At 34.3% G+C, this 13,433-nt stretch overlaps 1 protein-coding gene and 1 long non-coding RNA gene across 2 annotated transcripts; both read right to left on the reverse strand.

Annotated features, from left to right (window-relative positions):
- Window positions 1-1,381: 1,381 nt before the first annotated feature.
- LOC128655592 (uncharacterized) lies at window positions 1,382-2,290 on the reverse strand. The gene is made up of 4 exons (XR_008401856.1): window positions 2,129-2,290; window positions 1,881-1,952; window positions 1,659-1,721; window positions 1,382-1,573 (listed from the first exon to the last, which is right to left on the reverse strand). It is a non-coding gene; the product is annotated as an uncharacterized LOC128655592 (long non-coding RNA).
- Window positions 2,291-10,678: 8,388 nt separating this feature from the next.
- LOC128657842 (putative nuclease HARBI1) lies at window positions 10,679-11,848 on the reverse strand. The gene is made up of 2 exons (XM_053712264.1): window positions 11,221-11,848; window positions 10,679-11,046 (listed from the first exon to the last, which is right to left on the reverse strand). Exons 1-2 carry the CDS (start codon window positions 11,846-11,848, stop codon window positions 10,679-10,681), a joined length of 996 nt encoding a protein of 331 aa, XP_053568239.1.
- Between the last annotated feature and the right edge of the window lie 1,585 nt (window positions 11,849-13,433).

Consider the following 13,433-nt stretch of genomic DNA (forward strand, 5'->3'; position numbering starts at 1 on the left):
GCATCGTACTGGTTTAGCGAATTTGTTGATAAATTTTGGTGTTTTAGGTCGCGAATTACCAGTTTCTAAATTTTGACGACTATTTGTTATATGAAGCATTATTTTACTCTAATTATTTCAACTCTATACCTGACATCTGCACATATCTTATTTAATATAATCAGATATATCTATCTATATATATATAGATATATATATATATATATATAGATATATCTCTATATATATCTATATATATATCTATATCTATAAATATATATATATATAGATATATATATATAGATATATATATAGATATATAGATATATAGATATCGATATATAAATACAGATATAGTTAAAGATAGATATATAGATAAAAGTATATATATATAATGAGAGAGAGAGAGAGAGAGAGAGAGATAGACACTGTGGCCCCTATTTATCAAAGGTGTTGCGGACCTGATCCGACAATGCTGATCAGGTCTGCAACACCTCACTAAATGCGGAGAGTAATACGCTCTCCGCATTTAACATTGCACCAGCAGCTCACAAGAGCTGCTGGTGCAACGCCACCCCCTGCTGAATGGCGGCCAATTGGCCACCAGCAGGGGGGTGTCAATCAACCCAATTGTACTTGATCGGGTTGATTTACGGCAATTCCTGTCCGCCTGCTCAGAGCAGACGGACAGGGTTATGGAGCAGCGGTCTTTAGACCGCTGCTTCATAACTAGTGTTTCTGGCGAGTCTGAAGACTTGCCAGAAACAGGGGCCCACAAGCTCTGTTCGGAGCTTGATAAATGGGCCCCTGTATGTCTGTTTGTGTGTATATATATATATTTATATACCTGTTATGTCCAATTACTAAATTGTTTGATATGTTCATCAACATTGTAATATTTTTAATAAATCAACATTGTTCTTCATATCTCATTATGTATTCATATGAATCATTTTTGATTGATGAAATATATTATCGATTGTATCAATAATATATTAAAAACATGTAATGTGAATTATTACTCAATTGAGTTTTATATTTAAAAAAAATGTCATTTCATATGTTAAAGGGACATCAAACTGATATATGTAATTTCATTTTGCCGATAGACAAAACCTTTTCAAGCAGCATTAATCATTTTCACTTCTATTATCCCTCAGATATTTTTATTTTATAAAATAACAATGCACATGTGCAAGCCAATCACATAAGGCATCCATATGTAGACATAATTGAGCAGCTATATGGTTTTGAAAAATATGTTTGACATCAAAGGATAGATATAAATTTATAACCAAATAATAATCTACCACATTGCATGCTATTTATAGATGATTAAACATATATTTTATGTTCATGTCCCTTTAAGATAATCCTTAAAATAATGGAGTGACACATGATATTATAAATATAAATTTTTAATTATTCATAAAATGATTGTTGTAAAACAAAGAAAAATATATACAATGAATTTCTTAAAGATTTTGAAGTGAATGCTCTAGTACTCTTGCAGCCTCTACAAAATTTCGCAGTGCCTGACGAAGGTCCCTGAATTGTGTAACTGAGGGCTCTGTTTGTGTCCCTATTTCAACCGCTGTAATAAAAACACAAAATTAGTTTTGTTACAACAATTCACTTTCCAGATATAAGTAAAAAAACATCATATGAAATCTTCCTACTTTCTTTTTTTTCCACCTCATCCTCTGCTGTGGCTGCATATTCAGTGCCACTGTCTGTTTCAGCTGTCCGAGAATCGCAAAAAATATATTGTTATTGATCTTGAATATGCGTCAAGGGGCCTACATTATACTCCACATTGTTTACAAAATATACAATATAGGGTCTACAAATTCAAAATAAATATAGCAGTGAAATAATATATGATAAATGCTTATGCTTACATTCACTTTCCGCCTCCTCCTCTTGTCTCTCCTCCGGACTTAGGGCTGATGTAGCATATGCATCACTGTCATCTGTTGGAGAAGAAACACAACCCCCCCCAGAAAAATCATTGTTATGGATGCAGAATTGTTGTCAAGGCCTAGATTATCCCCCACATTGTTCTAGAAAGCAAAAAGATACAAGTGTCTGCAGATTATTTCCAAATCAATGTGGAATTTTAACAAAAGAGAACATGATAGATTCCTACCTTCATTTTCAGGCTCATCTTCCTCCTCTGCCGTCACCAGTGTAGGACATGCTTCTGAGGAAATCTCCTCCTCGGATGATGAGGATGATTCATCACTTTCATCTGTTGGAGAAGAAACACAACCCCCCCCGAAAAATCATTGTTATGGATGCAGAATTGTTGTCAAGGCCTAGATTATCCCCCACATTGTTCTAGAAAGCAAAAAGATACAAGTGTCTGCAGATTATTTCCAAATCAATGTGGAATTTTAACAAAAGAGAACATGATAGATTCCTACCTTCATTTTCAGGCTCATCTTCCTCCTCTGCCGTCACCAGTGTAGGACAGGCTTCTGAGGAAATCTCCTCCTCGGATGATGAGGATGATTCATCACTTTCATCTGTTGGAGAAGAAACACAACCCCCCCCGAAAAATCATTGTTATGGATGCAGAATTGTTGTCAAGGCCTAGATTATCCCCCACATTGTTCTAGAAAGCAAAAAGATACAAGTGTCTGCAGATTATTTCCAAATCAATGTGGAATTTTAACAAAAGAGAACATGATAGATTCCTACCTTCATTTTCAGGCTCATCTTCCTCCTCTGCCGTCACCAGTGTAGGACATGCTTCTGAGGAAATCTCCTCCTCGGATGATGAGGATGATTCATCACTTTCATCTGTTGGAGAAGAAACACAACCCCCCCCGAAAAATCATTGTTATGGATGCAGAATTGTTGTCAAGGCCTAGATTATCCCCCACATTGTTCTAGAAAGCAAAAAGATACAAGTGTCTGCAGATTATTTCCAAATCAATGTGGAATTTTAACAAAAGAGAACATGATAGATTCCTACCTTCATTTTCAGGCTCATCTTCCTCCTCTGCCGTCACCAGTGTAGGACATGCTTCTGGGGAAATCTCCTCCTCGGGTGATGAGGATGATTCATCACTTTCATCTGTCCGAGAAGAAACACAAACACAAATGATTATTTGGTAGATGAATATGTTTAAAGTTATATGTTATGACCATCATTGCTGTTAGATGGTTGTGACAACCTCATGCTTTTAAAAAAGAAATATTACATATTAGCTATTCCATTCCGTTACCTGCTAAGACCTGCAATAACCACAAAGGTCACAGATGCACTTCAGCAGATAATGGGATACAGCATATTGTAACAATGTCTTGTCCTCCCTTATCACCTTTTGATGCTTAGCACTGTTCCAGTTTCTCGTGTGTAATGCTTTTCACACCAAATATTTAAGCAGTTAATTTAGCAAATCTTTTGAATTAGCAATGCCTATAAGCATTAATCATTGCGTGTGCCCTGTCTTCTCTACAGAATCATTCACATTATCAGTCACTGTACTATATGCTTGATTTTAGATAGAGGACAGTACAGATGTGATGCACATCCAAATTTTGATTCCCTATGCAAATAACGTGTGTGCCTAGGCCATAATACATCCCTGAGGAATCAGCATTACGAAATTTAAAATATTTTGATATCTCATTTTAATGTAAATAATGAGATCTTGTAACATTACCTTCATTTTCACTCATAGCTGAGGATGTCTGGGAGTCCTCATCACCCTGAGGTTGGAGCAAAGTCAGTGGCAGTGGTGGTGATGACCTGTTGCTCACTGGGCTGCTGTGGGATACCGGCAGCAGATACCTAGGTATCCTCTCCCTTGGCCTTGATAGGTCTGCAATTATAAAGTATTCATGTCCACATTACAACTATTCACTTTATACTACTATGTCTAATGCTCATGCAGCTTCCAAAATTGGACATTGTACACTCCAGATTAAATTAATAATAACAACACATATATCATATATCATATATCTATATATTATACTATATTTTCTGAATATTTATCATAAGTAAATGATTGTTTACCATTTATGCTTTCAACAATTTAAAGGTACAGTCTATGCACAAAAATAAATTCATGATTCAGATAGAGCATCTTTTTTTAAACAATTCTACAAATTACTATTATTTTATTTGGCTATTGGTATTCTTAGTTTAAATGTATTTCATATAGATAACACTGTGCTTGTGGAGATAAAGTTATCTGGTAGCAGGCACTGATTGGCTAAACTAAGTCTGTCAAAAGAAATAAAATAAAGGGGCATTTTGCAGAGGCCTAGATACAAGATAATGACAGAGGTTAAAAGTATATTATAGTAACTGTGTTGGTTATGCAAAACTGGGGAATGGCTAATAAAGGTATTCTCTAAATCTTTTAAAACAATAATAATTCTGATGTAGACTATCCCTTTAACAGTCAACATTTTACATGCTTTATTTTGGTGCGTCATATGTTTCGACAGAGATTAAACAGAAAACAAAAAAATTAAAACTTACATCTCCGAATGAGCGACCTCATGGCCGTATAGCGTTCTGGCTCTCTGCGTCTCAGGTCACTGAATCGTCTCAGACACTGTCGTCGCCTCCTATGTATACCTGAAACGCGTCTCATCCTGCGCATCATCTCATATATTATTTCATCCCGTCTCTCGTGCCTAATACCGCGCACACCACCGATTCTCCTCGGGAAATACCTGTTCATTCCGTAAACAAGTATAATAAGCTCCCCATCTGTGAAAATTGGTGTTCTCGACATACTTGTAAACTCACGGAAACAAAAATAACTTTTTTTTAAGGCGACAATAAATATACTAGGTATACAGCTGTCTCATTGGTTATTGAAAATATAAATTTTAGTTTCGCTTATTGATTGGAGGGACATCTGAATAATATTGTATGCAACAGCGAATCACTAAACATGATGAGCGTCATCTAAATATTAATTTTAAATGCGTCACCAATGTACGTTTTAAAAACCAATAGAAAATTATATTATCTGCGTCACAAACAAAAACAGAAATAGCGCATGAAAAACCTTATGGCCCCATAGGCCTGTTGATTAAAAAAAAACATCTTGTAAATTATATGATTAATGTTATTAATAGTGAACAAAATGAGAAATATCAAAAAAATACATACCTATGGGGTGTTGAAATCAGAGATCCTCCAATTTATTCGACATAAAAATGGAGACACGAATGGCGCACAAAGTATATGGATTTATATAAACTTTTGGATGATTGTTGATTGATTACATTGCTTGCAATAGCATACTGATTGGCTGATTTAAATGATCACCTGGTTCATCGATTCCCAATAAATATCAAGAGAAAAGTCAATTGAATGTGTATGGTTCAGGAGATAGAATTGTCTGTTAACCATTACCTTTCAATTTGGCATAGACAATGGCATCTGCAGGGTCTGGAAAAACAAAATCAGGACGCAATATCCAATTCAATTTCCAGCAGAACCAGATTCTTGTTACTATGGTGCTGGAAAATTACGATTTTTTATTTGGTGCTAAAGCACAAAAAACAACTACCTCCAGGAAAAACGAAATATGGCGCTCAATATCAGAAAATGTATCTGCTGAGGGGAACAATGTTAAAACTGTAGATAATTGCAAAAAAAGATTCTCGGATATTAAGAGAATCTTGAAGGCAAAGATGGCCAGAGAAAAAAAGACAGCACGTCAGACAGGTGGTGGGAAGCCATATGTTGCAGAACTCTCAACATATGAAACTTTGTTAATGGAGAAATTGGGAGAAAATATGCTTCAGGGTCTAGAAGATTTTGACCACGACACTGACGCCTTAGCCGCACAAGGTACATTTATATATTTCAACGGCGTCATTTCTGACGCCGAATTTTAAAAAATGTTAATGGTATAAATGTTTAATATTGGATTTCAATTATATTAATACTTAATATTGATTTTAAACCTTAATCTATTACAGCATCTACTAGTAGAGCTTCTACTGTTGCTACACAGCCGTTACCTGTGGTTGATACTGGGCTGATTGATACAGACTCCAGCCACAGTTTTTCTTCAGCTACAACACAGCCAGACATAATGTGCAGCACCCCTGACCCAGGTGTTGGACAAACAACAGGTATGTAAGTTAATGTTAACTGTTGTTTAATGTAAATCTGTAATTGTTAACTGTTTAAAGTAAATGTGTAATTGTTAATATTCAAGTTTAAATTATGCCATTTTTTATAATTGTAGTGGAAGTCAGAAGGGCTATGGGGCCAGCTCCTACCTCTTCCATCTCCTCCTCCTCCTCAGGTAATACAATTAATGCAACACCTGAATGTTGTAAGTGTGAAAACTTAAACAGACACTGAATGCCATAATCATTAATTTGTGTGACCCTATGAAATCACAGTAAATATTTATTATTTTACTTTTTATTTAAAGATTGTAAGATAGCATATTGGATTTCATTCCAGAGTTTTATAAAACAAGTAAACAATATCAAAATTAAAATACTTTATCTTGTGATGCTGCATGTAATATAAAGGGTTAATAAGTATTAGGGCACATTGAAATTTTGTCAAATATAACTGTTGAAAATAAAAGGGGCGTTCAACCATTTATATGTGAAATCATTCTAAATTTATGTATTACCCAAAAATAATTTATATTTTTGATTGCTCAACATTATATTGCTACATGCATGTGATGCATATCTAGAAATTATTTCCACAGCATATTAAACACTGCATCTCTTCAGAGCAAAAGAGGTGATTGTATCCTGTGAACTATTACATTTATTAATTAGAAGATTGTAGAAGCACCTCAGGCTCAGGCAATGAATGTTGTTGAAAATGCTGATGAAAAGTGCTTATTTAAAGGAACAGTCTACAAAACAATAGTTATTGTTTGAAAAGATAGATAATCCCTTTATTACCCATTCACCAGTTTTGCATAACAAACAAAGTTATATTAAAGGGACAGTCAAGTCCCAAACAAACTTTCAACAACTTTACAATTAACATTTAGCAAGAGATTTGCTTTGTTCTCTTGGTATTCTATTTGAAAGCAAACCTAGGAAGGATCATATGATTTTTATGCCCTTCAAGTCCGCCTATATTTTATTTACTTTTCAGAGCAGGGGAGTGCTAGCTCATGTAGGCCATATAGATAGCATTGTGATTACGCTCGTGGCTAGTGGCAGACACTGCACTAATTGGCTAAAATACAAGTTAATAGATAATAACAAAGTCATGTGATTAGGGGAGGTTAAAAGATGCTTATATACCATTTAGTCACAAAAGTAAAAAGTGTATTAATATAACAGTGCTGCTTTTGCAAAAGTGGGAAATGGATAATAAAGCTATTTTCTCTCTTTTTAAAAAAAAAAAATGCTGGTGTTGACTGTGCCTTTAATATACTTTTTACCTCTGTGATTACCTTGTATCTAGGAACCTTCTTCCAGTCCCCTGATCACCTGAATTTTATGATTAAATTTGAATCAAATTTCAAATTTAATTGTAAGTCCAATCTGAATAATGAAAGCATAATCTAGACAAGACTGTGCCTTTCAATACAATTAATTTAAAATCCCTTACTTTGTATTCAAAGCATAGTTGTTAATAGTTGTATATAAAAGTTTTTGGGTTTATATTACTGCATGAAATACATCCATATGCTTTCCTATTTTGTATGTAATATTCTTTTAAAGGGACAGTAAATTATGAAAGCTAAAGAAATTAAAATAGAGCATGTAATGTTATAAACATTTCCATTTTAATTTTATTACCAATTCTGCTTTGTTCTCTTGATGTACTTATTTAAAAGATAAACATTCATTTGAACTGTGTTGGTTATGCAAAACCGAATGTTTAATAAAGGGATTATGTATTTTTTTTTTTTTTAAAAAAACATTGTTGGATGTCCCTTTAAAGGTGCATGTAATACAAACATTTTTATAGCATTTTTGCAATGCAGATTAAAATGTACAAAACCATGAAAAGTTCATTATATGACTGTTTTATTGAGGGCATATGTATTTTTCCATTAAATAATAATGTACATGTGTGATCTAGCTGCACGAGGCATATTATTTTTTAAATTTAATATTTTAATAATTTTTTATTTTTAATTCCAAAAATAATATATTTAAATAAAAAAAAAAAAAACACAAATATATTATGATTGGTGTGTTAAATGTCAACTGCAATGTATTATTATTAGTTGAATGGAAAAGGAGTGCAATCCTTGCAGATGGCTGTGACTTATATTAATGAAATTTACAGATGAATCTGTGCAGGCAACAACCATAATATATCTAACCCAAGTGTTGAATATGTGCTTATTTATCATTACTAAGAAATGAGATTACAAGAGAACAAATCGATATTAAAAATATTATTGTTTATCAATGTGTATTAAAAAGAGAATACATTGCACATTCATGCTACTTTAATTTTGATTATAATATTAGTTTATATTTACAATAGGTACCGAACGGTGTCATCAGCTGTCGGAGGAGCTTACAATTGTGGTTAGGCAGATACAGGAGAGTTTATATGACGAATCACAAGATCTGATTGGTAGCCTACTGAATGACGATACACAGATAGAAAGGTATCTTGAAGATTCAGCTGCTGCCGCCGCTGAACCTGCTGCACCAGGATCTGACCCTGCTGCTGCCGCACCTGCTGCCGCCCCTGCCGCCGCACCTGCTGCTGCCCCTGCCGCCGCACCTGCTGCTGCCCCTGCCGCCGCACCTGCCGCCGCCCCTGTTGCTGCCCCTGGCCATGATGATGATGGAGCAATAAATAATATGGTCAATCTGGGGAGGCAATATAGTGACAATCAACAGGAGTTGATTAGGACATTGGGTGTATATATTCAGCAACAGGGGCGTCAGGTGGAGATGCAAATGGAATTGCAAAGGGAGAGAATAGCTATAGATATACGTAGGGTAGCCATAGAGGAAAGGGAGTTGGTGCGAAGGGAGAGAGCAGATGAAGAGAACCGAAATTTCAATCGCAATTTATTTCTGTTGATGCAGGGTACCCTTCAAGAATTACTTTCTTCAAGAAGGGAAGGATCACCTCCACAATCTCCCACTGCCTCTAAGCGGTCTAAAGATTAGTTTTTTGATTTATTTTGTTTGTATTATGCATGAAGTAATGCTTGTTATAATTTAATAAAAGAAATTATTTTGATGATTATCTTTATTGTATTTTATTTGAAAACAATGATGTTTTTAATTACTATTCATTGGTCATATCTAATAAGTTATTAAAGGTACAATGTACACCAAAGTATTTTATATTTTTTTAAATAAATAACATTATTAAACATTGACCGGTTATGCAGAACCAACACAACTATATTAAATGGACATAAACACAATAATAATTAATGTTTATGTTAGAAAATAGAATGTTATTTCTAACTTTTCTAGTAACAACTTTAATTGTAGAATTTTAGTCATTCACTTGTTCTATATTGATGAAAGATGAATGTATGGAAGCTCATGAACAGGTAATAACCAATGTTATTGATAAATAGAAATATATATATGTTTTCAACTCCTTAAAAATAATGTATATGCACTAAAGTGCCGTTACTCAGTGGGCATAATAATTACTGATATTGCACTACATAATATAATTTGAAGCCCGGGCTTAAGATTCAAAGATATCCTTAGCACCCCTAAGCTTGGGTGTGATGCCTTAACCCAGTGTTTGTCAAAAAGTGTGCAATGGTACATTTGTGTACCATGAGAGATCCTCAGGTGTGCCACGGCAGACTGACAACATTGTGAGATATTTATTTAATTTAGCTTTTTTTTTACTCCCAGTGCAGGGGTGTCCCTCTTTCAAATTTGTATATATTGGGAGGTATGTGACAGGCATCATGTACAACCATGACATATTGCTATTCACTCACAGACATTCAGTATGATTGTTTGAGAATGAATGTCAATATGTCACGTATAGTTTGTAGGAGGCATGGCACGACAGCACAATACATACAGTGTGATGTGTGTATGTATATAATATATATATATATACTCTATTAGGATACGTGTGATTTTTTACAATTTTTGAATGGTGGTGTGTCACAGTATTTTTTAATTGAAAAAAGTGTGCCATGAAAAATAAATAGGTTAAAAAATCAATGCTTTAACCAATGGAAAATGGTCAATCTCCATGATAATGTTTTAAGGCAAAATGTAAACATGTATCTACACATATAATAAGAGCAACAAAATATATATATTTGATTTGGGTGGATTTTTGATTTTTATTATTACAAGCTAATCAGGGAGACTAAACATCTGCCATTGGTTAAAGAACACCACCCAAGAACATGTGTTAAACCTGTATTGCATTGATGCTGATTCCAAAAATTATATACAAAGATGAGGAAAATAGAATATAATTTAATAATAAAAATTGCCTTCTCGATAAATCATGAAAGATGATGTTTAATGTACTTTGTATCTAAGCATTTTCTGAGAGCCCTATGATAACATGGTCTATCACTTATAATCTATTGAGTATTAATTAGAAATATTTCATTAAAAAAAGAGTCAGGTGTGAAATGAAGAACATTTATTTGAATACATATTAACTATTAAGTTAAACTAACATAAATAGCCTCTTTTGGGATAATTTTAAACATAAAGATATGATGAAACAAAAGAACATATGTACAATATATTTACATAATCATTGTTCAAATAGAGCATGGATGTAATCAGATCGAGCTTGTACTCCACTTGCATCAATTTGCTCTAAAGGTGCCACATTGTCATCATACTCTACTTGTAACATAGAAATATCAGCATCTGGCATGCGTAATGCTAGGTTGTGGAGCATGCAACATATGAGAAATATCAGGGATACTTTCTTTGGTTTGTATAGAAGTACTCCCCCAGAGAGGTCTAAACAACGAAACCTGCTTTTCAAAACGCCAAATGTGCGCTCTATAACACATCTTGTAGATGTATGAGCCTCATTGTAGCGCACTTGCGCAGGAGTTCTGGGGTTCAGCACAGGAGTGAAAAGCCATGGGAGACATGAATAGGCTGAATCTCCTGTGTGTAAAAAATAATTTGATTTTAGCAATATGAAATACATAATATTTTTATATCCATATATGACAATTAGTAAGAGATATTTACCTAGGAGAATTCCCTCTGGCATTTGATGATTCTGAAACAGGTCATAAACATGCGAATTTCTCAGGATGAAAGAATCATGTGTTGAACCTGGGAATCCTGACCGGATGCTCATAATCTTCAATTTGGCATCAGAGATGACCTGTATATTTAAAGAATGGTTACGCTTGCGGTCACGATAGGGCAATTCTCCTAACTTTGGAGGCTGCACTAACACATGGGTACAGTCAATTGCACCCAAAATGTTTGTCATCCCAGCAATCCCATAGAACTGCACCTTCACACGATGCCAATCCTCTGGTGTTTCCGGAATATGTACATAATTTACTATCCGTTGGTGTAAGGCTTTTAATACTACAGTTAGATGACTTGAAAAAGAAGCCTGGCTCATCCCCACAACTAAACTTGTTACAGCCTGAAATGATCCTGTGGCGAGGAAATAGAGGACAGCCAGCAGTTTTAACATTCCAGGGATTGCCTTTGTCCTATAAGTTATAGGTTCAATGGAGTCTTTGATCTCCAGATACAGATTCTCAATTAAACCTCTATTCAAACGGAATCTTCGAACAATTTCCCTGTCACTCAGGGTATGTAACCCTATTCTAGGTAAAAATAACCTTGGCCTTCTGCGTCGTTCATAACGCTGAACTAACTCCAAAAATCTCCTTCTTTTGCGTCTTTGTTGTATAGCAATGCAAAATAGATTGATCATCTCCATCTTGGTAATGACTGCATACATCAAACTTTCTATGCTGTTAGACACTCCCTTTTATAATGAGCATTTCACCTGCTGAAAATGCAGGTGGAAGCAACATATTGATTGCTGCAAGTTTTGGAAGAGACAATTAAGGTATATGATTTTTTCGTATAGATATATTTATACATACTTTATAATTTATATATATTTTATACATAGATATTTATCTGAAAATATATAACAAATGATAAAAGGAACATAAATGTTTTTCATTAGAAATCATTTCTAATTCCGATTGAGTTCTATAGCATCCGCAAGCTCAGAGGTGGCGGATTGAGAAATAGGTACGCTGCGTCGGATGAGACGCGAACGTAATTGTTGAACTTTAGATAATTTCTGAACAGCTTCAAATTGTTTCGAATAGGAGAGCGAATGCAGAGGATTACGCTCAATTTACACATGATTTCAACTTGTATCGATCTGCGTCGAATAGAGAACGGTGGATCGTATGTTACGTCATAAAATTCTAATTATTGCGATCTTAAAGCTTTGATAAGTAAGGCGCATCCTCATCGCGCCATGTACGACGCGGAATTCGGGCGTATTGCAGGTTGACACTTTGATAGATGGGCCTGCAAATGTCAAATGTAATAGGTATATATGTCAGATGTAATAGGTGTATATTTATATATATCAGTGCCTATATATATTCTTATATACACACAGACACTGGTAGTGCCGTAACGGTATATGTAATAAATTCAAATACCAAGTGTGGTAGATATAATATATCTATAAAATATTCTAGTGCAATTCTAAAGCCTAATCTCCAATAATTAGGAGAGGTGCTATATGATAATTATAATATGGTGAGTGTGAATCCAATGGTAAATAATATGTTCCCTCTATATGGGGACAGTGTGCCTAGGTTACATTATAGTACTATACGATGACTCCCTTTAGCGAAGTGTGAGTATGTGTCTAAAAATTATAATAACAATGACTCCCTTATCTGGAGTATCAGTGTGAATAGAGTCTAATAGTAATGCATAAAAAAAGCAAGTGATATTGATCCTAATACACAGTGTTGTAATATTACAACACTGTACAAAGACTCCCTTTAGCGGAGTGTGAGTATGTGTCTAAAATTATAATAACCATAACTCCCTTATCTAGAAGGGAGGATCAATATTAGGATCAATATCACTTGCTTTTTTTATGCATTACTATTAGTCTCTATTCACACTGATACTCCAGATAAGGGAGTCATTGTTATTATAATTTTTAGACACATACTCACACTCCGCTAAAGGGAGTCATCGTATAGTACTATAATGTAACCTAGGCACACTGTCCCCATATAGAGGGAACATATTATTTACCATTGGATTCACACTCACCATATTATAATTATCATATAGCACCTCTCCTAATTATTGGAGATTAGGCTTTAGAATTGCACTAGAATATTTTATAGATATATTATATCTACCACACTTGGTATTTGAATTTATTACATATACCGTTACGGCACTACCAGTGTCTGTGTGTATATAAGAATATATATAGGCACTGATATATATAAATATACACCTATTACATCTGA

Source organism: Bombina bombina, chromosome 4, assembly GCF_027579735.1.
Source record: "Bombina bombina isolate aBomBom1 chromosome 4, aBomBom1.pri, whole genome shotgun sequence".
NCBI lineage: Eukaryota > Metazoa > Chordata > Amphibia > Anura > Bombinatoridae > Bombina > Bombina bombina.